This window comes from Tyto alba, unplaced genomic scaffold (genome assembly GCF_018691265.1).
Source record: "Tyto alba isolate M040663 unplaced genomic scaffold, T.alba_DEE_v4.0 Super-Scaffold_30, whole genome shotgun sequence".
In the NCBI taxonomy this organism is placed as follows: Eukaryota; Metazoa; Chordata; class Aves; order Strigiformes; family Tytonidae; genus Tyto; species Tyto alba.
The window spans coordinates 6,580,320-6,604,784 of NW_024881305.1; the positions used below are offsets into that span (position 1 = coordinate 6,580,320).

A 24,465-nucleotide genomic window follows, 5' to 3' on the forward strand; every position below is an offset into this window, starting at 1 on the left:
CTTGACAGAAGAAAACTGTTTACCATATTTCAAGTTCAGGCCCCAGCTCCTCTAACTGGAAGTCCTTGGCGGGCTTTTAATTTCCAACCCTGTGATGCAGGTGAGGCCGCAGGTGGGTTTTGCCATGGTAGCCACGTGGCTCGCGGAGATGTGCGGCAGCTCTCTCTGTAGGCTTCCTGCAACAGAACCTGAAATTAACTTTTTTTTTTTTTTTTTTTTTTGGCCTAACATTTGGTAATGTATTGAAGGAGTGTCAGAAGGTTGCCTGTTTTTTTCCGCTGACGGCTGATGCGGGTTGCTCAGGGTTTGCGTGAGCCACGCTGCGGGAGCAGGAGCAGCCGCTCCAGGACAGCCCCAGCCTCTGCGGGTGTTCAGGCCAGGGCCCAGGGGACTGGAGTGGCCCCCCTGCAAAATGCAGCCTGAGCAGTGAGCTGGGTGTGCGGGGTTGGGACGAGCACAGCCCCAGCTCGGCTGCTCGGGGGCTGAGGGCAACCTCTCAGGGCTTCTTGCTCTTGGATCTTCACTGTCCTGTGTCCCGATTACCTGGGTTTGAATGGCTTCGGTTCCCTCCTTGGCTTAACATGCTGAACTTCTATTTATGCAAAACTGATTTTCATTTAGGTAGGGATTATGCCTGCAGAAATCCCTGGTAACGTGAGTCCTTTACTGGCCGCTCGGTCGGAGCCCAGCGCTTCGCTCAGCTGCACTCGCTGGAGGGGAATTTGCACCGTAAGCTCCGGTTCATCAGACAATAGAGACTGTTGCTTTTGTTTTTACTTCAGTGATTTAATTATTAAAATGCATTTATTTATTTTGTGTTGGGGGATGTTACTTGTTGAATCCGAGCTTGAGAACCTTTTGAACATTTAAGCTATGTTCTGCTGAGTTAGGAAAACACATTCCTTCCTGTATGTAGCTTCAGAATGTGTCTTTTAAAATCCCAATACTTAAGCCATTAAATTATATACGTCAACAAAGTTTAAATTTGTCTTCTACATGAAATAGTAAATGATCAAAAGCTAGTTGTTCATCAAACTCTGGTTTTGACTCTGTGATAAGCAATTACCACCTTTTGAAATGACCTTAGACAGAGTTTCGTACCTTTCAAACCTATACTTTTTACCCATCTGAGTATAATTTTTTTTCCCTAATATTTCACATCTGAATATACTTTATTTTTCTGCTGAATATTCTCCAAACACATTTTCATGTTTTGGTATGAGAAAATTTCTCTTAACTATCTAGAAAACTGTAAAGAATGGGATTAAGTTGATATACCTGTAAATATCCTGTTGGTCTCTGATGCGAAATAGGTTTTTTTGGATTTGCCTCCTCCTGTTGTGACTTCAGGTTTCTGATGTAATAAGTAAAACTTAATTCTTAAAAATAAAATATAATTTTCTAATCTGTATGGCTGTAAGTTTTAAATACAAAAATTACTCTTGAGTGTAGTTGAATTGGGAAGAGACTACAAATACTAACATTGAAGTAGATTAAAAATGTACAGTGTGTTCTAAATTACCAACGGAAGTGGATAATGGTTTATTTTCCAGCTGGAAAGTACTCATTTTCTGTTCAAAGAATTAAATGCTGCAGGAAATGGAGCGGGGTGCACACCCATTATCAGCAGTTCTTTAGGTTTTTTTTTCTACTTTTACATAGTGCAGGGGAAACAGGATGCTGCCGCCGCTGTGAGCATGCAGAGCACTGCAGAGCGTCCTGCAGGTCTTGCTGTGCTCTCGCCTTTCAGAATCCCCCTCAGCTCGGGCTGTGTCATCCCCGAAGATCTGCGAGGCGCAGGTTGTAAAAGCAAACTTCAAAATGACACGTAGCCCACCCTTCTCAGGCGCAAGACGTCCTGAACCGTGTATCTGTCTCCGAAGCCCTGCGGGGGTGCTGGGCCGGGCGCCCCGGCCGCAGGGCGCTTGGCAAGGGGGTGGAAACGGCCCCCGAGGGTGGGTGGTTTGGGGTTTTTATGATATTGTACTGAGGTGAGAAAGGCAGGTGGTCTTGCGCGCAGGGCTGTGGGAATGCTTGGCTGCACAGCACTATTCCTTTTTAGTCCACGTCCAGGGCAGTGCTTTTCAAAGGTGCTTCCATTTATTGTTGTGTGGCCTGACAACAGGTTGGCAAGACAGGTCAAAGGGGGGTTGAAACTTATAATGCATGTCTTAAAACATGTGCTGTATGTTGTGTTGTCTGAAATAGGGTAAGTTGGCAGGCGATTTAGCCTACTGTCACATGAAAGTGCTGAAATGCATTTTAATAGTAAATTAAGTTTTTTACTAGAATGGTGTTGGATGTAAAGACCAGAAAATAAATCTCTACTAACTTAAGATTGTAATGAAATATTACCATTTGTTTTTACGGTATCCTCGGTGTGTTTATTTCTTAGTGAACCAGGGTGTCTGTTGTACGGACTTTCTTCAGCCCTTTCCCAGGAGGCATCTAAGTTCCAGTCTAGTCTGTCAGCTCTGCTGAACTTCTCATTTTTATTGTTTTTCATACTGTCTGTGTTTTCCCTCCTCCTGACGTGCCTTTGTAAGCAGTAGCATTACAGCCCATGTTGTACATTAACTTGCTGATGCATCCCTTGTTCTTGCTTGCCTCCTCTTCAGGTTCCAATGATTCTGGTTGGCAATAAATGTGACCTGGAGGAAGAGCGTGTAGTCGGCAAAGAACAGGGTCAAAACTTAGCAAGACAGTGGTGTAACTGTGCCTTTCTAGAATCGTCTGCAAAGTCTAAAATCAACGTTAATGAGGTAACTATCAGCTGTTCCCTTGTCTTTCCTACTTCACCGTGAATGCTGCATTAAACCAGTGAGTAGTCCTCCATATATTTCTTAACTGGGAAGATTCAGGATGATTCGGAAGTCTTGGCCTAAGAAAGGCTTGTGATGCAGTGTATTTAGCTACTGCTTTCTGTTTGTTCTAAGGAGATTGGCTCCTTTTTCTCTGCAAGGGGTGGGTGACTTCTCCAGGTAAGTGCTTTTTATAGCCTGTGTCAGAGAACATGAATAGCAGAGGGCCCCGAGTAAGCCCAGTTAACTGGATGGCTCTTAGCTCAGATAAACTTTATCTGGAAAGTGTACTGTTTCGAGATAACTGCTGCTGCTATTCAGAATGTGGATTATGCCCCACTGTATTACTTGTCATGTTGTGTTGTGTTGGCTGTTGGTTTTGAAGTATTTGCTTTTCACATTCCTGCTCTGTCTGGCTGCTCAAGCAGACATCTCATCACAGTCCTCCTGGTAAGCCACTAACTTGCTGAGACCGTGTCCAAACATAGATCTGTCTAAGCACTTCCCCATGTTTAAATGAGAAGCACCTTTGCAATCGGTCTGCCTTTTGCTGCTGCTGAGGTAGTGTAGTTCTGCTGAGGGAGCTCTGCTTGACATCAGGCACCAAGTTTTTATTCTCTGCTGTGAATTATCTGACTCTGACAGAGGCCAGGTTTCCAGGCGCAAAAGCTAAGATGACCCCACTGAGCATAGCTGGTTTGGTGCCAGGAGATAACTGGGACCGTTTAGGAGGCTGTGTGATAAGCAGGGGCAGCAGGAGCTTGGACTGGGCCCAGCGCTCACTGGCAGCTGGTGGGACGTGCGCAGCGCTGCGTCTCTCCGGTTGAGAGGGAAGGGAGCTCCGGGCTGCATGAATTGCAGCTTCTGTGGCTGGGATTAGCCTGGCTGTAGTGCTGGATCTAACCCAGTAAATAGGGCTCGCTGGGCTAGGCTCCTGCCAGAAGGGACTGGGCTTTGTGTGTGTGTGTCTGAGCTGTAGTAAAACTGTGACTGTTAATGAAGAAACTAGTGGCTCAGTCATTGAACAGATCGCCACGGAGTATGACCAACGCTGTTTGATCTGTATTTTCACAGTTTGTGTCAGAACCTGACCTCTCGTTAGCCAAAGGTACCTTAAAGCTCTCCCGAGAGCTGGGTGGGAAAGGGGATTCCCTAGCAGGCAGAATGCTGAGCTGTCTGGGGGCGAATGCGCGCCCCTGGTTTACACACGGTCATCCTTAACGCGCGAGTCCTGTGTCTCCCTATTTCCCTGTCCTGTGTACTGCCTGCACTGAGATTCAGATAAGAAGATTATTACCTAGGAGATTAGTTTCTGGGTTTACTGTGATCTTAATTTTTCTGGTTTTCTACCAGTTTATATTGTCTGGTTATGAAAAGCACCAAAGCTGAGGAAATCAAAGAGAAGAAACATCGTGAATCAAGCGATTTACAGTACTGCTTATTTGTTCTGCTGGCTCAGACTGGGAAAGTGCATTATTCTGGGTTTGGGGGGTTTTTTAGCTGCTTTTGGACTTTCTGACTTTGTTTAAATCTGGGTAAAGCGTAATAAACTTCTGTGTGCGTTTGCTGAAACAAACCTGTCACTCAGCTAGGAAGCTTTTTAATACAGGTGAGAGTCGGTCTCGGTAGCAGCGCATCAGATGTCTTTCTGGTGACCTGTGTGATGCTCTTACACCACGCTGACTTTTCTCAGGGGTCGTGGCATTTCTGAACCCTTGCTGCAGACTTGACTTCTGTACTAGCACTTAAATGATCTAACTAGGTTTTTTTTTCCAGAGGGATTTTTTTCCCCCTACCTTAGCCCAGGGAAGGTGAGAGGGATCTACCTCAAAACAGTCAAGGATCTGGTTTAGCAGAGCAGAGACGGTTGGTGTCTCTAGAAATTCAGACTCCTCTTGCACAACGTAATCACATTCAGATCATCTTGGCTCTTGTTTATAAAGGTTTAAATACTGAAAGCTGGTTTGCATCACCATAGAAGATGCCAAGTGTTAATTGGTTTCTCCTGCAGAAACTTTTTCTTCGTTATCTCACCTGTACACTCTTGAACGTCTTGGACGTGTCCACTGGAGAGCACAAACTGCTCCTTTTGCTTGAGGCAGATGGTAGAAAACTGTAGCAGTAAGCACAGTGAGGGACTAGCAACTTAGTAAAGTGAGCAACTCGAATGCTAATGTAAAATATTTTCCATGAGAGCTTGATAAAGCCACCATCATATTAATTTTATTTGAAACTATTTAACTGTGCACTAGTGCTTTTTCATGTAGGTAATAGGTGGAAAAATTTCAATTTCCAGTTGTTGCAATTGGTTATAAACTGTTTCTTTGTCTTCTGAATTTCCTTGGAATCAACAGGAATTTGTGAGCTGTCAGCTACTCCAGGAAGGAAAAAAGTAAACAAGGACAAGGGTGGAGCCTTCTGAAGGTTTAAATATTTCTCCTCAATACTGTGACCCGGCTCCAAGCATTTTTGCAAAGCTCATTTTGCTATAAATGGGTTGAGTATTGCTGGGAAAACAACGCACAGCAAAAGCGTTCACAAGAAATTTGTCTCTGAAGCTGAAAGAGGCTCCTGCCCTGGTCCCCTTTGGGAAGTGTCTGAGTTCAGGACAGATGTTTGCTTCTCCTTGCTAATTTTATTAGTAAACTCAAAAGATTAGACCAGGCAAAAAAGGTAAAGTGAGGAATAGTTTGAATCTGCGTGGCAAAGAGGAAGCTTGACGGCGCAGCGTTTGCAGCGAGTGGATGAGGGCTGCTTTGGAAGGGGAAAGCCAAGGGGGAGGGATGCTGATCCCCCGGGCGGAACACGCTGCTGCTGGCCTAGCAGTGCTCTGCAGAGACACTCAGCAGCCCTGGGGAGCACCAGCGGGAAGATCATCCTTAAGGATATCATGCCTGTCTTTCGAAAAACCTCTTGTCGTTCCCCGGTTTTCTCCCACTTTTCCAAAGCAAGGGCTTTGTTGCCGTTTCACTGCCGTACTCTTCTGAAACCTTTGGTCGTATGCGACCTGAAGGAGAAAGCTGCACGCTGCAGGATAGGAGTTCACAGCTCCCTTCTGTTCTGCACACTGATGTGAGCTCTGGGCTCTCTTGTTCTATAGGCAGTTGCTTGAGAAACGTGTTTTAATAAATGCAAGCAGTTTAATTGAATTTATAAGACTGCAGCCACCAGGGAAGAGTATCAGCTTGCCAACCTGCCTAATTTTTGACACTTGCATAGTGTTTTATCACTTTGATTTTTCAGTTTGTGTTTTTCATTTTCAGATCTTTTATGACCTGGTCAGACAGATAAATAGGAAAACACCAGTGGAAAAGAAGAAGCCTAAAAAGAAATCCTGTCTGCTGCTTTAGACTCGGGCCGTGCAGCAGCTCTGAGCCAGGTAAGGGGTGTCTGAATTGCACCCACAGCTCAGGACCATGAGCTGCTCCCAACAGAGAGAGGACTCGCTCCCCTTCCCTCTACTCCTCTTCCTTCTGTCTCTTCCCAGTACAAAACTCTGTGTTTGTTGGACTTTTTCCCAAAAGTCAGTTTTACTGACTGACCTCGCAGAGAAGTATCTGCTTCTCTCCCATTCTCTTTTCCTTGGGTTGATGAGTGTGCTGGAGCAGAAAGTTCATTTTTATTCTAGCGTGTTCTCTCTCTGTCTTGTGACACTGTGCTCTGAGCCACCGTGGCTCAGTTTTGCTTCCTTTTTATCCTCTGCTAAAATCTGGTAGCGTCTGTGTAACTTGTGTTCTCGCCGCAGCTGCTGTCTGTCCTAGGTGCTGTGGGGACAATGGCAAACTGGTTTGGGTGGGACATGGATTTCAATGGCACAGGTATAAAAAGCTGCCCACCCCAAAAAAAAAAAAAAACAAAACCAAAACAAAAATGAAAACAAAAACCAGCTGAAGGTTGGCCATAGCTATAAATAATCTTCCTGTCTGTCTTGGCAGGGCACTCTGTGTGCTTACAGCTGCTCTGTCGCCCTCCTGAAAGAAAAGAGCGTTTCTGTGGCTTCAGGTTTTGGGCGGCAGGGCCGGCGGTGAGCTGGTGGCGTTAGGGGCCGCGGGTGGTGCTGGGCACGGCGCGGGGGGCGGCCCGAAGTGGGGGGCGGGCAGGACACGCGTGGGTCGGCCCGGGGAGCGGGGGCTCCCCGCGGCTCTGGCCCTCCCGCCGCCTTCGTGACGGCAGGCTGCGCAGGCTGGCCGCGGCGGGTGGCTTCTGTGACCCGGCAGAAGCCCTGTGTTCTGATTTTCGGTTTCACAAATGGGTGCAGTGTGGCTGGCAAAGCAACCCAAGTGCCCTTGGCCTGCAGTGTTGTAGAGAAACTCCTGGTCATAGAAGGATTTCGGGGGTGAATTCCTGAGAGCGGGCAGTGCTCTGCCTTCTGCCAGATCTGAAGTTCCTGCTGTAGGTGGCCTTGTACGTGGCCTAGGCGTGTTTGAGTAGGGTAAGTGGAGCCACACAGTTAACCTGGCTTCTGGCAGCTTGTGTGATGAGTCTCTTATCCTGAGCTTTGAACGCCAGAAAATAATAGCTTAGGGTTGTGGGGAAACAATGGCCTTCGGAAAAGAGACTGAGGAGTACATCTCGAGCAGCTTTTCCTGTTCCTCAGGTGATATATCTGAATTTAGCTAGCGTGGCGTCAGCCGGGATGACTTCTTGGGGCCGAGCTCCCCAGCCCCGGGGGGACGGGCTCGCTGCCGGGCTCGCTGTGGCTCTGCCCCCCCCGGCACCCCGCGCAGCCCGGCGCCAGCAGCGGTGGGGCTCTGAAATACCACAACTGCTCCAGGAGTTCCTGCGGTCACCCACCCACCGACGAGACTTCTCGTAGCGTTGGCTTCTACCCGCGCCCCCCCATCTGCTCCAGGGGCTCAAATTACTTCAGTGTCTCCCCCGTTCTCTGTATGTCTCTCCCCAATCCTTTGCCTGCAGTAGGGCTCGGGGAGGCCACCACCTTGTTAGACTTTAAGAGCATCTTGGACATCGAAAAGGTTAAGTCCCTCTCCTATGAATTGTTCTTCCATTGCTGAATTCAAATCCCGTTTGAAGGCTGCCCGTCTCGCGAAGCACAAGAGCTGGAAGGGCCCTGTCCTTGTCCCAGCAGAAACAGGGTGGCGGCTGCCTGTCGCTGCTCCGCTGCGGTCGCGATAAGCAGCAGCTCGTTTCTTAGAGTTTCCAAAGTTTCTTTTCTTTCTGTGCCTGCAGACATGGAGGGTGGTAGGAACGAACGCCAGTACTGGGGGAAGATAAGCTCTTCCTGCCGAAACGCTGCGTGTTTTTGCAAGCCTGGGTGCGGGCAGTTGTCTGGGGCAGCTTCCAGGCCTTTGTTTGAGATCGTTCACTCGTCGGTCGGGTGAGAAAAGTTCCCTCCGTCATCTTTTTTCACTTTTTCTAGATTGCAGGAATGAAGAACTGTTGCCTAAATGGAAAGTGCCAGCATTCCCAACTTCAAAACCTTATGGAAATTAATAACGTATCTGAAGAAGCTTCTCCTGTTTTTATATACTATGAGAAGAATTTAGATCTTAAAATGGTTTGCACACAGTCCCTGGAAAAAGAAATTGCTCTGTGTATATCTCTTGGAAATTTAAGACAATAGTACTCCTCCTTTGCAATAGCAGTTAACAGATGTGAAAATAAATATAATTGACTCTAGTGTATGATTATACAAAGGAGCATGGATGCATTTCAAATGTTAGATATTGCTACTATAATTAAAATTTCATGTTGACCCTTTTATCATAATTTCTCCCCATCAAGCACTAAAAATGTTCCACCATTATATTTTATATCTATAACTATAGATATATATTATCTGAAATTTCCCTTTGAACTCACTGCAACAAATAACTTTTTGAGTCATTGACTTCATTTTATATTTAAAAGTTACGGAATATCATTATTTTCATTCTGCCATTATATTCTAATTAAAAATGTTTGTGCATAATGCTTTGGAAAAATGGGTCTTTTATAGGAAAAAACTGGGATAACTGATTTCTATGGCTTTAAAAGCGAAAATATATAATATACTAAACCAACTCTAATATTGCTTCTTGTGTTTTACTGTCACAGATTAAATTACAGCTTTTATGAATGATTAAATTTTAGTACATTTTCATTTTGTTTCTGTGTTTTTGTTACGGTTTCCAGGCTTTGGTTTTTATCCACGTTTTGTGAATTCCTCTTCCATTCTGGTAGATCAAGCATTTTGTTATAACAAATGCCACCCAACTGTCGTTACACCCACGCCATGTCTTCTCGCGCCCTCCTTGTTGGATGTATTTAATCATACCGCACACTGAAGTACAAAGGCTACTTTTGATTACTTTTGTATAGTCTTTTGAATGTTTGAAGATTGTATTGTGCTGAAAATATTTCCTCTGTACAATTATTTTTGTATGTACGAATTTGGTTTAATACTGTGTCAAGGTCTGACTGTTGCTATGATCTTTGCCTTCACGCAGTCACGTCCTTTGGGGGTGGAATCCCTGGTTTGAGGGTGCCGCCGGCGGGGCGGGGGCCCGGGCTGATCCCTCCCGCCCGGCATCGCCACACGAAGCTGGGGAGTCGAAAGTTGCTTCTGTCTCAGTGGCATTTCAGCAAAGCAAACAGCCGCTTTCCATGCTCAGACAAAACCTGGCTGACGTGACCTGCGCTGCGCCGTCAGCTGAAGGGGCGTTTTGTTTCTTTTTGAGTTTGTTTGCTGGGTTTTGTTTTGGTTTGGTTTGTTTTTTTTTTTTTTAATACCTGTTGGTTTCATAAAGTTTAAAAGAGCAAGATATGAAGAGACCCATGGGTGCTCAGCCTTGATCCTCCTGTGTATATGCAAGTAAAAGAACCGCCTTAGGGGCCCAAATCCCCTCCTCGGTGCGATGCTGCTGGAATTCCTGCAGCGCTGGGGGACGTGCTCCTGCTTCGCTTCTGAGTCGGTGAGAAGAGAAATGTATCTTCACAGTGGAGAAAACTCAGGACGGCCTTTGTCCTGGTTGTTTAAATGGGAAAACTAAACGAAATAGCTGGTGAACAGTTGTTCCTGGACCCGTTGTATAGTTTTATTGGAAACCGGGGTGGGGGGAGAAATTTCTATAAGTAAGTTTTTCTAAAACGGTTACCGATGCAGCTGTTGATTTATACAGAGATCCCAGTTTCTAAAGGCAGCCCAAACAAGACTGGATGAAAATCTTTGAATGATGATAATGTGAAAACATCTGCCTACTTACAAGCTACTAGGACAAATGTAGTTACTTAGCTGGTTGTCCTCAGCCTACCTATGCGCTTCCCTTTTCAGGAGGAGCAGAAGCATGGTATTTGCAGGTTGGTTATCTTTACTAAATGTCAAAATATTTTAGTAATAAAGTAATTTTAATGTTACTGCTGGCTGCTAGGCGTCTCTTCTATAAAACCAGAAACCTAACCGTGATTTCCCAGCTGCAGTGCAGTATGTAAGCTCATCAGGCCTCATTTCACAAACGCCAGCCGCGTTTCACCCAGAGGAGCCGCCGGCGTTACCCGCTGCCCGCGGTGACGGGGGGCTCGTCCCCCGCCTCGCTTCTGCCCTTCGCGCCTCCGCGGCCTCTCCCCGTCGGGCTGTTCCCCCCTGGAGCTGCGGGGTCTGGCGAAGGCGGCTCCAGCCTCCACGCTGCTGGGTTTTGCCCGTGGGAGGATCTGCCCGGAGCAGGTCAGGGCGCGATCCCAGAGCGGTGGGGCGGGTGTCTGGGGATCACCCCCGCGGCGGCTGCGCTGGGGGGTCCCCGGGGTGCCCCCTTCACCCCATCTCCTGCCCAGGCCGGGGTGCGGGAGGGGTTTGGAGCCGACTCTGGCTGCCCCGGAGAGGCAGGGCCGGCCGGCTGGGGCTGCAAAACGAGGAGTAAACTTGGTGCAAGGGGTCAAGGGAGAGGCGAGAGCGGGGTGAAAACGCCTCCCGAGCCGGTTGGCTTTGCCGCTAGATGGTGGTGTCGGAAAATCTCAGGGGCCGGTTGGGGCTGGGGCGGCGGAGGCGCGGGGTGACGGTGAAAACAGTCGGTGGGGTGACACCCCGTTCCCAGGGGGGAGCAGCCCCAGCGGCAGCACCGTCCTGCCCCAGGATGGCTCGATGCCCTTCCCTTTGTGCCTTACACAATGAATTAGTTTTCTCACTGGATTAAAAAATATCTTATCTAATGGATTTTAGCACAATAGCCCGAATTCTGCCCTTGGATACACTTCAGCAGATGCTACGTAGTTTTATGTCCAAACAGAACGTGTCCTAAAGCACTTGGGGGTTTAATGTTTCACTGGGTTAAAAAATGAGTAAAGAATGTCCTAAAGAAAGGTTAAAATAAAAACCTTCCGGAGGTAGTCAGTCGCATGCTTCTCCTTTTGACCAGCATCCAACCAAGCAAAGTAACATTTTTTTCAAAGAAAGGAGCACATTTAAAATTTAAGTGAAGCTCTGCAGTCCCCAAAGTCATCCAGTTCCTATTTGTGTTGATTTGACCTGTGCACAAATTTGGACAAAGTGATTCGCTGCTGTCTGGGCAAATATGCTGTCCTTAAACTTCTCAGCCTGTATTTATCTTTTTTGATGTTATCTAAAGGTTAACGTAAATCACATTTTCCCATCTAACGTGGGTTGGATCAGAGGGTAGGTGCCTGGCAATGCCCAGCCTTGCTGGGGAGGTGTAGTGGCAAGTTTTGATTTTGCTCCAAACACCCAAGCGAAGGGGCAGCCGCGGGAGGAGACGTCGTGTCGCCTTGGGAGCGCGCAGCCCCGAGCCGCAGAGAGCGGCTGGTGCGTGAGGCTTCGCATCCGGCAGCAACTCGAGACTCTTGGTCAGCGTTAAGGTCAGAGTGACTTTGCAAAAGTCACCGAAACTGTTGAAGGCTTTACTTATTTTGCCCTGGAGGAGTGAGTCTGAATTTCACAGCGGACCAGGCGCCGTTCGGCAAGTGGCCGGGCCGGTGCTGGGACTGGGAGCTGGCCCTGGTTTCCTTCGCAGCGACTGGTCGGTGCTCCGGCTTTCGGCTGCAGCGTGGTCTGCTCGGCGTGGGGCAGAGGCTGTCTCTGATCTTCCTGGAAAGAAAACCCCAAATTCAGAGAGGAGGAAAACCAGTTGCCCTTCCACGAGCGTGGCTGCTGCGGGCAGGGACGGGAGCAGCTCCTGCCGGCGCCTCGGGGGGGTCCTGCCCGTGGTGGGAGCCGGGGACGGGCAGGTTTGGCCAGCAAATGGCCCTGGTGCCGAGGGCTCTGAGCTCCCAGCCTGGGGCAGCTCAGCTCAGAGCCCAAAGTCAGCTCTAGGACAGTCTAATTAGAGGCTATGCCAGGGCTAATTAGCCATGCTGCAAGCTCACAGTAGCCCTGGCACGGTGCTGTGCTAATGTGGCTGCTCCTGGCTGAGGCCAGGCTCTTGCCTTTAGCTCAGTTACTTGCTAATCCTACTGTTAGGAAACAGTGTTTGTATTCTCTTGGGACTGAAACAAGCCTTTTCCTCCTCGCTTTGCAGAGGAGCTGCGCCCGAGTGAACTCGGCTCGTTCCTCGTGTCTGTCGGCAGCAGGTCGAGGCCAGAGCAGTGAGCGATGCCCCGTTAGCCCCAGTGTCCGGGATCCTCTGTCCCTCATCTCCAACTGGAAGCGCCTCGGAGGGAGCAGCAGCAGAGGAAGTTTAAATCATTTGTCAGAGATTTTGGAGGAGCCAGTGACAGAGCTGGAACTGCAGCCCCGTGCTGGAGTCTGCAGTGCCCGTCCTGCCGGCTTGGCGTGCCAGCTCTTGACTAAATCCCGACTGCACCGTGCCCCTCCGGGACAGGGGACTTGCTCGGATGAGACATTTCCCGGGGCCCCGGCACAGCCCCTCTCGCAGCCCCGCAGCTCAGACACCCCGGGTGGCATTTTCTTTGGGTTTAAGGCCAAATGCCAGCCCCGGCTGCGGGCATGGCCCGGTGGCATGGGGGTGGATAAGGCGCCCGTTGTGCTGCGGAGAGGAGGATGCTCCGGGCCGCGGCCCCGCGGGGCTGGGTGGCAGCTGCTCCCCCGGATCCGCCAACAAAGGACAAAGGGACGGAGCCGGGAGTGGCACTGGGCGCTGAGCGCACTGGCCCGGGGTGGAGCTGGGGGAGGCAGCGCCGCGCAGCCGCTCGCCTCCGGCCGTGGGCTGAGCAGCGGCGGCTCTGCGGGCCCCCCTGTGCTCGCCGGCTGCTGCCGGAGGCTCCCGGGGTTCATTTCGGGCGAGCACTGTTTCGCAGCGAAGGAACCCGAGAGAGCCCCGAGTTTTCCCTCACGACGACCCCATGGAGAGCAAGAGCCACCGCGAGCCGAGCTCCTCAGCAAAGTGGAAGTTAACAGTAGTTTTACCTTTTTTCCCCTGCAAATTTTTGAAATATAAACCAAATTTCTTGCGATCCATTTTGAGTGAATGGTGGTGGAGCTGAGCAAAAGCAGTGTTGCAGCTCTGCTGCCCCTTTTCTACCCAGGCTGTTACAAATCATCGGACAAACTGACTTCAGCTATATCATACACCCGCTCAACCTTCCCCATGGTTAGTGTGCGGATATAATGTTCTGAGGGCCACAGAAATCCAGCATCCTACTACCATTTTTCATTTAGCTTTGGAAATAATCAGTGTCAAGCTGCTGTGTCAGCGTGGCTCAAATTCACAGGAGAACGTACTTGATTTGAAGCAGTTTACGTTATTAAATATGGCTGCACAGGAGCCCCTGTGGGTTAATCCTTGATGATAAATGATGTTTGAAATGAGGGAGACCCGATACTGGCTGTTTCACTCCTTGGTCACAGTTAATCTGCAGGCCCAGGGAGAGGCCCAGCGCGATCACGGGTGTGCGGAGCGGAGGGCAGAGCCTGGGCTTTGACAAACCAGCACTTAAACCCGCGACCCGATCGGCCCAGAGTATTACAGCAAAGGCAAACTGAACCGGAGCATCTTTCTGTGTTGCAGCAAAGCCAGCGCTTACGTACCCGGGGGTTTGGCCCTGGTGACGTGCACCTTGGTCAACTGACTCGATCTTGTCTGGTACAGAAGTACCAGAAATCTGGCAGGAAACCCAGACGGCAAACAGAGGCGTCTTGTTTTCTGAAATCCCATTAGAAACTTACCGGAATTTCAGTGGAAACAAGAGAAAGCATCCATTTTCTGCAGGACTCCAGCACAGGGAGATACTTACTTGTCCTGTCAGTATAGCGCAGGCTCGAACCGAGCAAACAGTAACACGTTTTACTGGCCTGGGAGTGGTGTTTTCTGATCTAAATGTGGTGATTTGGTTCTGACATGAGCATCCGTTACGGCCCCTGATGCACGGGGGGATAAATGTGCCCGGCAGCTCCCGGGGCTGAGCCAGGAGGGCACGAACTGGGCACCCTGGGGACAGGGATGTAAAGTCACCGCCTGGGACTTAGATGGTTCACTCTTTCTGTGCCCTCTCTCAGCTGAAAAGACTACCCCAAAAGGAGGTTTTCTCCAAGAAACTCTCAATGTCCTTTTCATTAGTGGTTGTTTAATGGGTTTCTTCATTACCAGTGAACTTTCAGAGCTCTTCTGCCTCCCCTCCCACCTAAGATATTAGAACTGAGCGTCCTCAGGTGTTGGGGTTAAGCTAAAGGAGTCCTCTGCCAAGGGCCTTGGCTCTCCCGAAGAGCAGAGCTGTGGCTGCTCCCCCCTCACAGCCTCTGCTCCTGCCTTAGCGAGTCCCTCCTTCGGGTGCTGACAGCGGGGACACCCCGGGGAGCCTCTGCCGCCAGGTGCCGACCCCCAAGCCGGCCAGGATTTACGCGTCGGGATGAGAGCGGAGCAGGGAGCAGATCACCGCTCCCAGGGTTGGGATTTGCTGCTGCTCAGGCTCGGCGTGCCGGAGCCTGGCTGCTGTTCTGGTGCGTTGAAAGTGGCTGCAGGACTGTGCCACAGCTGGGTTGTCCTGCTGCAGATTTCACACCAGTTGTTGCAGGAGGAGGACCTGGATTTGCTGCACCCCTGAGCTCAGGGTGTTCCCTTTTGTTCCAATTAGCAGCTGACAGGCAGCTTTTGGCCCTCTGCTTCTGAAACAATCCGTGGTTAGGGCTTGACCAAGAAGGATTTGGTGTGAGATAAGCTTCCCAGAGTGGGGCCAGGACTGAAGTAATAATTGAATAAGTATGAGGTGGTGAATAAGACACGTAATGATGAGTCAGAGCAGCTGGAGGCAAAGCCACTGCCCTTGGGAAGGAGGGAAAAGGCTCCTCGGTGTCTCCTCTGGTGCCTGCCAGCAGTGGGACCGAGCTCTTTGAGCTGCCAGAAGTAGATTTCCTAGGGGAAAGGCGGGGGAGAGGCTTTGCTGGGGTGCACGGCGCCCCGAGCCCCGCTGCCGCCGGCTCTGCGAGCTGTCGTGGGGCCACTGGGATTTGGGGGGCCGGGGTGCAGCGTGTGCTCGGTCCCGCGAGGGAGGTGCGAAGTCCCTCACGTGCCGTACGCGCCCGCGGGGCTGCAGCCCAGGACCAGCCGCCTTCCCCCCCTCTGGAAATCGTCTGTCTTCCCCAGAAAAAGTGAATTTATTTGCTGCTGTATTATGCAAGTTGTATGTTCCTAATAGGATTGGGGGGCGTGCTGTTGCCGTCTCACTTCACGTCTGTTGGACTTCCCACTTCCTTTAATTTTTTATCAATTTGTTTGCTCCCAGTAGCGGCAGCTCTATGGGAAGTAGAAATCAAGTGTTTATTTTTAGAAACTGCAAAAAGAGTTCAACCCAAGGCAAATACCATTACTTCAGGTTGCACGCAGGCTTCTGAGATGCAAAGAAGCAGTCTTCTCTAAATCGCAAATGCCTTGAAAACCAGCAGCGCCACGAAGCCACTGTGCAGTGAGAGCATCACAAACCATCTGGGGAGCACCTTGAATTCCGGGGGGGGGGGTTGGTGCTGGCTGCCTGCTCTGGACATGCTGCTGCTGCCCACAGCCTCGCCCCCCCCCCGGCCCTTGCAGGGGGGAACCGTGCGGCTGCTGCTGCTCCTGGCAAAGCCCCTCCGCCTCCTCCAGCCTGAAAGCCTGCCTCTATCCTCGGGGGTATTTTTCTGCTTGAAGGAGCCTCCCAGATGCTATTCCTGGACCAGTTTTAGGGCATTCGTTGCCCAAAGCTTCTGCTGGGTTGTTTCTGGAGAGCTCGTGGCTGGGGAAGAGGAGAAGGGGTGGGAGAGACTCCTCGGCTGAAAGCTTTCCCTCTATAATTAAGCTGAACAAGTCACTCTGAGCTAAATCTCTGTTTCTCTTGCTCTGCCTGAGTGAACACAAAGAGGAGAAAAGGACTGAGCCAGACAATTAAAACAAGCAATAAAATTGCGGAGAGCTCCATGGAATGATTTTTCCTTGACACGCTCGCCCCCAACAAGTGCCACATGCCCTGTGTATAAATAGCAGCTGCCCAGACTTGCTTAATCATCCCATTGTTGCTTTATAATATTAATTAAACATTCCTCTGGGATTGTTCGCATTCTAATTAAGTCGGGAACTTACAAAAGACAGTGAAGAAACCAAACAAGTGTGTGCTGGGGGATGCCCAACCCCAATTTTGCTAAACTGTGTGCAACTGTATTTAAGAAAAAAACGTGAAAATTGCAGGCGGACTGTGGTTAAAAGCACTTTTAATAGTCAACAATGGTGGGGACTGTTTGAGTAACGGTCCCCGGGGATCTAGGGCGGCTCTTTGCCCCGGGAGTGTTTGGGGGGAGAGCTGTGGGCAGCGAGCGGCTGCGCTGGAAGGGACGAGCGTGTGTCCCCCCCCCCCCCCCCCGCCATCAGCGAGACACGAGCGAATCGTCCCTGGCAGGAACCCACCGATATCAAAGGGCCAATTAATCCGCAGCTGCTCTGCAAAGGGGGGACGGGGACAGCGGGGGACAAGGAGCTTCTTGAATCCCATTGAGCCGCCCCGCTTGGGCGGCAGCTGGGGGCCGGGGCTGCGGCATCGCCGCCCCCCCCGGAACGGGGACCCTGCAAATCCCAGCGGGCACGGGAGCCCAGAAACGGGCCTGCCCCGGTGCCCGCGGGCGGTAACACTTGTTTGCAGCGCGACCCCGGCTCCGCTGGGGTCCCCGGTGCTGGGGGAGCAGCCGGCCGGAGCCTCCGCCTCGCCGGAGAAATCTTCCCCAAGGGAAAGACCCACCGCGGTCACGTTCCCCCGCTGGGCTGGGGCTCGTCCTCCCCATCTCCTCCTTTCATGTCGCGAGGAAGGCTTGAGCACATTGTTCCCGACTCAGACTCATGCGCCCTGCAGGGATGTACTGTGAATTACTTCCCAAATTATGTGAGTAATTAAAATCAATGAGAGGGTATCCTGTTAAATAATGTAATTAGATGAGCGTAGCGAGCAAGATGAGTGCAATAGTGTTTTTGTTCTCCTGCCTGGAGACAGCTTTTAACTCCTTCCCCCTCGTCTGTTCCCCGGGAAAGGCAGGCAGGCTCCTGGGTGTGCCGACGGCCGTGCCGCCCCGCGCTTGCTAACGCTGAGGTTCCTCCAGGATCTCCAGAGCCTCTGCCTGCTTCTTCAGTGCTTCTTCCAGGCATGGGACCTTCTTTCCCCTCAGTCTCCATCCCTGTGTTATGTGGGAGACACTGGCAACGCCTCGACTCGAAGCCCATGAACATCTGAAACTCAGAGAAAACAGAAGTGACTACCCACTTTAATTTAAGACCGTAGTAAATGGAAGTACGTCTCCTGCAGCGCTGCACTCCCGCAGCTGAATTGGAAACGGAGGGCCCCGTGGTGTGGAAATGAGAATTAATCTTGCTGTGTATCAGGAGTTGTCTGAGCCGTTCCCCCCCCGGCCCCACGGGTGGGCTGCGGCCGCAGGTAACCCCCTCGGAGTTGGGGTCTCCCAGTCTGGGCGTTTTTCCACTCTAAACCAAGCTGGGCTGGGAAGGCCGAGCAGCAGCGCGAGCTCAGGCTCAGCAGCCTCAGCCGAAGGTCTCGGTATCAAACATGGACAGTTCCAGAGGCGCTGTGGGTTTAATGTGTTGTCTTAATTCCAGAGGAGGCTAAATGGCTCAGAAACCCAAGTGCTGAGAGGGATTTTTGTTCTCCTTCTGCTGGTTTCCAGGCAGGGACCGAAGCCTCGGTCCGTTAAGAGATATACGTGGACAGATCTTTCTTTCTGCATGGAGTGCTATGAACTCCAAGGGGGCTCTGGGAAGGGTGAAGGCATCTGGCCAGATGGCTCTCATTGCAGGGCTGGGATCTAAATAATTAATTTATAGTATCGTGTTCATGACTTTGCTGTTTCCCAAAGGAAGCGCTGAAAAGTCCTTAACTTGGTGCTTATTTTTTCCAGCTGCAATGTACAGAGAAGTGTGGGTCTATGCATTCTGTTTTATTTTAAGCTTGTTTGTGATTTTCCAAGGTAGTGAATTGTTGCAAAGTTGTGTCACATCTAATTACACTTGTCACATTAAATCATATTATGGCCAAAAACCTGAACCCCTGCTGGGAACATAATCCCCCCCGCTAGGGATCGGGGGAAGTTTCCCTTGGCCGTGACAGGTTCTAGAGGAGACTGAAACGTGCGTGGAAAGGGCAGAGCCCCGGCGAGGGGGCAGGGGCCTGGCACGCTGCCCCACGGCAAGGCAGGGACACAGCCCTGGTCCTACGTGGAGGAGGAGGAGGAGGAGGAGGGAGGAATCGCCCGCCGGGTGTTCGCAAGAAACCGCGGGTTTTGCCGTTTTACAGGCAGGGTAGGAGTGTCTTAGCCTGTCCGTCTTTGGAGAGATTTAGAGGTCCCATGAAACCTCTGCAGAGGGGCACTTTTGCTCGACTTCTTCTGGCAATACATCTCATCTCCAGTGAATTTCCCAAGACTCTGTCTGTAGCTGCAAGCAGAGTGTTTGTTCCCATTCATCTTAGAAGACGCCTCAAAAAGGCAAATAACTTATATACTCTGTGAAAAGCTCAGATACTCTTGCTAACAGCATTGCTAACATCAGTGACATGTTTGAAAACCAGGTAAGCAGTAAGCAGAATGATCCCCACTTGAATTCTTTTAAATCCGGAGGACCTGATCTCTCCTTTTTACAAGCAGAGCTCAATTTAGGGTACAGGAAACTCAGTACAAAGCCGAGCGTGAATCGTTTCCACACAATTAGCATGAGTGCATGCAGATCAGGCAGCTGCATGCATAAATGCCTGGCTGGCTGCCTTTGGGTGCAAACTCTCAGTAATTGGTCTGGAATGGAACGGGCAGGCGAGGAGGGGGAAAGCCTGAGCAGGTAGCTCAGCTCGGGAGAGCTGCAGCCGAAGGATGGGGCCGAAGGTGAGCACCATCCTCGGAGCCGTGCGGGGTTATGTGAGCACAGCCCTGAGGAAGGGGACACGCTGGGCTCTGCAAGGACAGTGGTGCTGGCTCCCGGGACACGAGCTGCTCCTCTCAGCCTCAGGGCTGAGGGACAGACCAGGTCCCCCAGGTCCCCAGGACACTTTTCCTGGCTGCCTTGGCCATCTGTGCTGGCTGACGGGTGGGCTGTGGGGCTGGACATGGTTAGCAGAGTCACGGGGCACATGGGTGCCCTCAGAGAGCCCGTTCCTTGCCATGTCACCCCTCTGCCTGCCACGGCCTCTGCCCACGCTGCTGCCAACGCCCCCGAGTTAGCTGGGACCTTGCTTCATGCCGCCCTTCAGAAGGGACCAGGTGCTGCAAAGCCTTCGGGCTGGGCCAGCGGTGGGACGATGCTCCGCAGCGGTCCTGCTCTGCAGACACCCAGCCAGTCCTCCCAGGAGCTTTGTCAGCCCCAGGAGATCGTTACAGACCTCAGAGGCCAGCAAATACAGTGCGAGGGCCTGGAGTGACCCTTCAGTCACCCTGACTGGGCAGAGGGAGGTTGCTGTTAGCACACGCACCTAAGGATAAAGCAAGTGCTTCATCGGCGAGCGGTAGCTCAGCCGCAGGCTCCTCCGGGGCCGCCCTCTGCTCCTGCCAGCCCTCAGCCAGGCTCTGCCCCCGCAGCGGCTGTCGCTGGCAGAGCAAAGGGACTAATTAAACCTGGCAGAACGTCACGTTCGTTAGCTCTAGGTTCGAAATGTCACGTCGCTCACTCCAGCCCGCTGTGGCGAACGCGGCGAAGCCCTCTGGGAAGGTCCAGTCCGGGCTGCGGCTTGGTCTGTCACGCAGGGAGCAGGTCCCCCTCCTTGCTGCCGGAGCCGTGGGACCCCCCCGGGTGCCGGAGCCAGCACAGAAACCGCGTGGCAAAGCCGGTGTGACCCACCCCTGTGCCACGAGCACCCGGCTCTGCCCGGGGACCCTGCGCCAGCCCCATGGGAGGAGGTGACAGCCAGCGAGCAGGGCCAGCCCCAAGCTGCTCGCCCTCCGCCGCGGCTGTGGCCTCACCCAGCCCCTTCCCCTCGTGCTGGAGGGGGGGTCCGGGTGGGCTTTGGTGCAAAGGACAGAGTGAGTGTGAGCAGGGACCCGTCAGCCTCCTCTCCGGATCCTGGAGCTTGTGTCCTGCAGCTCTGGTGGGATTTCAGTGTGCATTTAGAACGTGTCGGAAAGCGCTTTCCGAGCTAACCTCCAGCCTGCCCAAGGTGAGGACTGACACAGGATCAGGCGTTTCTTCTTTCTGGGATATTGATTTTCCCCCTTTTGCTTTCCTGTTCAGCAAAAGCCAGGAAATCTGAGCCAGCCCAGGGCTTTGCTCGATACCGTTATTGCAGGAAACGCTCCTGAAAAACGCACAGATGAGAAGTCACTGGAGAGGGCGAGTGCCCGGCCAGGACCGACCCCCCCGGCTGCAGAAAGGCAAGTGAGGAGGGTGAGGAAATCAGCCCCAACAGGGGGGCTGGGCCCGGGCTACAGCCCTGGCTGGCGGGGGCAGAGCCGAGCCCCGGGGGGACGGTGCCCCCCCAGCAGTGCCCAGCCTCCACAAATTGTTGCAGAAAACTGCTTTTTATTTATGCTTTAAAACCAGCACACGAGACTGCCTGCCAGCTGGAAGGGGGTACGATTTCTTGATTAGGGATGCCACGTGGATACCAATGAACTTGAACAAAAGGAAAGAGAAATAAACCACAGCCTCTTTCTGCGTTGAGAGGGATGCTGAAGAGGCGCAGTCCATGGTTTAGAAATGCTGCTTAAAGAAGTAGAAGAGATTCTGTGGCTGATTAATAATACGATGAAGGTGATTGGGAAAGTGCTGGAGTGAATAAAACAGTGCTGGGCTTCAAGTAAAATGGATCTTAGTTCAGCAAGGATGTGGCAATTGGTTTCTTTCCTGCTGGACTCAGTAGGAGAGGAATTGAGGGAGGGTTGTTAAATTTGCTCCGTTTCCAGCCAGAAAGCCTTTCAGGTTAGCCAGGTGCCTCAGCCCAGGTGGTTAACGGGGACAGAGCTGAGCATCCTTAGGGAAGATGAGAGCTGGCCCTGGGAGGCTCCAGCAGCAGCACAGACGTGCAGGGGGCCTGGGACCCTCAGCTCTGGCGGGTAAATAGTAAATATAACCTGTGTCAGCGGGAAAGGAAAACACGGCGGGCAGCAGCCAGCCTGTATTTTCCTTTCCTCTTGCCCAGCATTAGCCTAAGAAGCCCCATCCCATTGTCAGAAGAATAAGCTGTGAAATGGTTTTGAAAATAAAGGCTTTTTAATTACAGGCACATTTGTGAGCCTTCTGGAGGCCATCTGGCTGGAAGAGCGGGGTGTTAGCGTCGGCGCTGGCGGGGAAGGGAGAGCCCGAGGAGGCAGGCGAGGAGCAGCTCCCGGGGAGGCACTTTATTGATGCTGAGAGCCAAACCCCCTCTGTACACGAGGCCGTGTGGGCCAGATCCAGCGGCACAAACGCCCTGGGCCGAGCAGGAGCCCAGCCACCCCCCGCAGAAGGAGGATCCTGCAGCACCAGCAGCACCCGACCCCTTCCTCTGCCACCCTGCCGCTGCCTGTGGGTGCTGGGGGGGTTCCAGCACCTCGCCCCGCTTCATCAATCCCTGGGCTCCGAGTGGGTGTTCTCAGTGATGAATTAACTCCAGGGCATCTGATCCCACTGGGGCTGAGCACACCCCTGGCACAGGGATTTCCAGTAAATCCGAACGCCTGAGCTTCATTTGCCATCGCTGCCTTCCACGGGGCGAGCTCATGGGGGAACATGTTTCTGTAATTATTGTCCTATGTTTGGTATTAACCACTCCTATCAAAGATGCAGAACACAGCCAGGGCTTCATTAAAGACTGTCATTGTGCTAATTAGGTAGGTTTCATACTTAATAATGGGGAGCTATTTCATGCCACTTTCATGAAAAAAAAAAAGAGGAGAAAAAGCCATTATCATTTCAGGAAAAGTCCCTGGAGAAGTGAAATGGTAATTCACAAATCCTACCCTGATCTATTAGCAGATCTTGCTCTGGAGACTAAATTAGGTAGGATGTCTGGCTTGGCTGATATTCTTTATTATTAAATATTTTATTCCTGCTAAGAACTTTGAGATCTATCTACATTTACTTGCAATTTTCAAGTGGCTGTTTGAAGCCCAGGTCACACCGAATTTGTCACTGCAAACACCCTGGAAAATCCTGTTTCGATTCAAAACATCCTTTGGAGATACACTTAGGAGGCAGAGGGAACATAAATACACTTGAAACTATGTTGGGCATTTGGTCAGCTGTCTGTGCGAAGTGCCCGGGAGGGATCTGTTCCTTCCGAGAAAGAAGAAATGAAGCAACCACCAGGACTTCTGTCCGTCCTCCGTGGCCCCCAAAGCTGAGCGCTCGCCTCGCCGGCAGCTGCTGGCAGAAGCGGAGGGAGGAGCGGGGGGTGCCGGGGGGTGCCGGGGGGTGCCGGGGGGTGCCGGGACCCCGCACGGGCTCTGACCCCGGCGCCGGCTCCCAACCCACTCCCGGGGGGTTGGGGGGGAGTGGGCACAGGCTCGGCAGTGCTGGCTGCAGCAGGGGCAATTATTTTGGGTGGGAAAGGAACGCGTGGGCCGCAGCTGGGGCCAAGAACTGCCCTTTCCATGTGAAACTCGAAACAATAGTATTTCCTCCGAGCAGGGACAGAAAAGGCTGGGTTTTTAGCAGCTGATCTCCGAGCAGCTCCGTGGCGCGAGCGTGCGTGGGCAGGGTGGGCTGGTGCTGCTGCGGGGGCCAGAAGTGTTTGTGCTCGGGAGAAACGAGAGACCCCATCGACGGGGGCAGCGGCTCTGCGACGGCATTCGCGAGGGGCCGCGGGTGCCGGCAAAAGGGAGTTTGGGTTTATGAAGGCCTGGGGGGCACGGCCTCTGTGGGGTGGTGGGGGCCGGATGGGGGGTGGCAAATCCCCCCGAGCTGCTTTTCCCACAGATTAGGTTCCCAATGTGCATTTTAGGCTCCACATCTCCCCGAGTCCTGCACAAACACATCCCGTTTCCTGGATAACATGTGGCCTCAGGGAGGTAACAGAGATGCACCCTTCGTCTCCAGGGCCATGGCCGTGCCCCTGCCCCGCCGTGCTCAGCCTGGGCCCGGGGCCACCCCCCTCACCACACCTGAGGGTGATGCTCAGTGATGAGCTTAAAAAGCTCCTGGTGTGGGCTCTCAGCTCCCCAGAGCCTCCCCCCCAGTGCTCTCCTCTCCGTGGGGCTCAGCCTTCGCTGCCAGGCAGGTACGGCCGGGACGTGCGCTGGGGAATGGGGCTGGTGCAGGAGAAGCTGCTGCTCTCTGGTGCTCTTGATTGTAGAAAGCTCCTTCTCCTCTTCGCTGACCCTCTGGAAAGGCTGGTGGGAGCTGGGAGGGTGTATTTGTGACAAACAGGATGAATTACTGATAAGAGGAAAACAAAACGCTGTAGAAACGGCCTTTTGGCATTCAGAGAAATGAAGAAGGAGGGGGGGAAAATGCAAGTTTGCTTGTAACTTGGGTTCCTGAAAAAGTGCTGAGTGTAGCTTTCAGATGCTGACCTGCTCCTCTCCTTGTATGGGCAGAAACAGGGCTTGTCTTGTGCCTATATTTAATTTGAGGGGGGGGGGGGGGGCGGGGGGGGGAAATTCTCTCTCGGTGCCTCTGCTCCAATGGCCTCTGTGTCTTGGGAAGTTACAACAGGAACAGAATTGCATGGTTTAAAAAACCAAACCAAAACTACTGCTCGCACATAAGCCCTTCTTAAACTTGGAGTGAGCAGAACAGGTTTTTGGAACGTACGACCGCTGTGCGCCCAGGCTGGTGAGGCTCCTGGAAGCGGGGGGCTGCAGGGCCGGCGGTGGGCTCCGCGCTGCCCTCGCGCTCCCGGCGCTGCCGGGGACTCGCCTCCATCACGTTTAACTCCTGGAGCGGGTGGGGAGAGGTGCCCGGGCAGGACCCCCGTGGCCCTGGCCCCCCAGGCAGGGACTGCCCGACTCTCAGGCCCTTCCCTCAGCAGCAGGTTTTTTCTCCCCAGCATTTCTCCCTCTGCTTTTCCCCGTGCTGGGGGAGGAAGGCGGACGGTGGAGCGTTACCCGAAGGCTCTCGGGGATGCGCACGGGCTGCAGCGGGACCCTGTCTGCAGCTCTTCCCCCGCTATGATTTATAACCTCTCCTCGAATGGAAACTCCCCTGGTTGCTCCCCAAACCGCCTGGCCCTGGCTGGGAAGAGGCTGGCACAAACCGCGCGCTCCCGGCTCCGACCCCTCCGCCCCCCGTCAGCGGAGCCTTTTGTGCTCGGCTGGGTTTTGGTGATGGTGAAAACCCAGAAGCTTCTGCGCTGGAGCAAAGCAGGACTGAGGGATGGCCCCACGGCACGC

The 24,465-nt window shown here is 52.3% G+C and overlaps 1 protein-coding gene across 7 annotated transcripts in view; it reads left to right on the forward strand.

Annotated features, from left to right (window-relative positions):
* RAP1A (RAP1A, member of RAS oncogene family) overlaps positions 1-10,157 on the forward strand; it is a 41,721-nt gene extending 31,564 nt beyond the window's left edge. For all 7 annotated transcript variants that reach the window (XM_042799971.1, XM_042799967.1, XM_042799970.1 and 4 more), the window contains 3 exons: positions 2,619-2,762; positions 6,065-6,180; positions 8,182-10,157. In XM_042799971.1, coding sequence (XP_042655905.1) covers positions 2,619-2,762; positions 6,065-6,151 — 231 coding nt within the window. In that variant the 3' untranslated portion in view covers positions 6,152-6,180; positions 8,182-10,157. The remainder of the gene's footprint in view (positions 1-2,618; positions 2,763-6,064; positions 6,181-8,181) is intronic.
* The last annotated feature ends 14,308 nt before the right edge of the window (positions 10,158-24,465 follow it).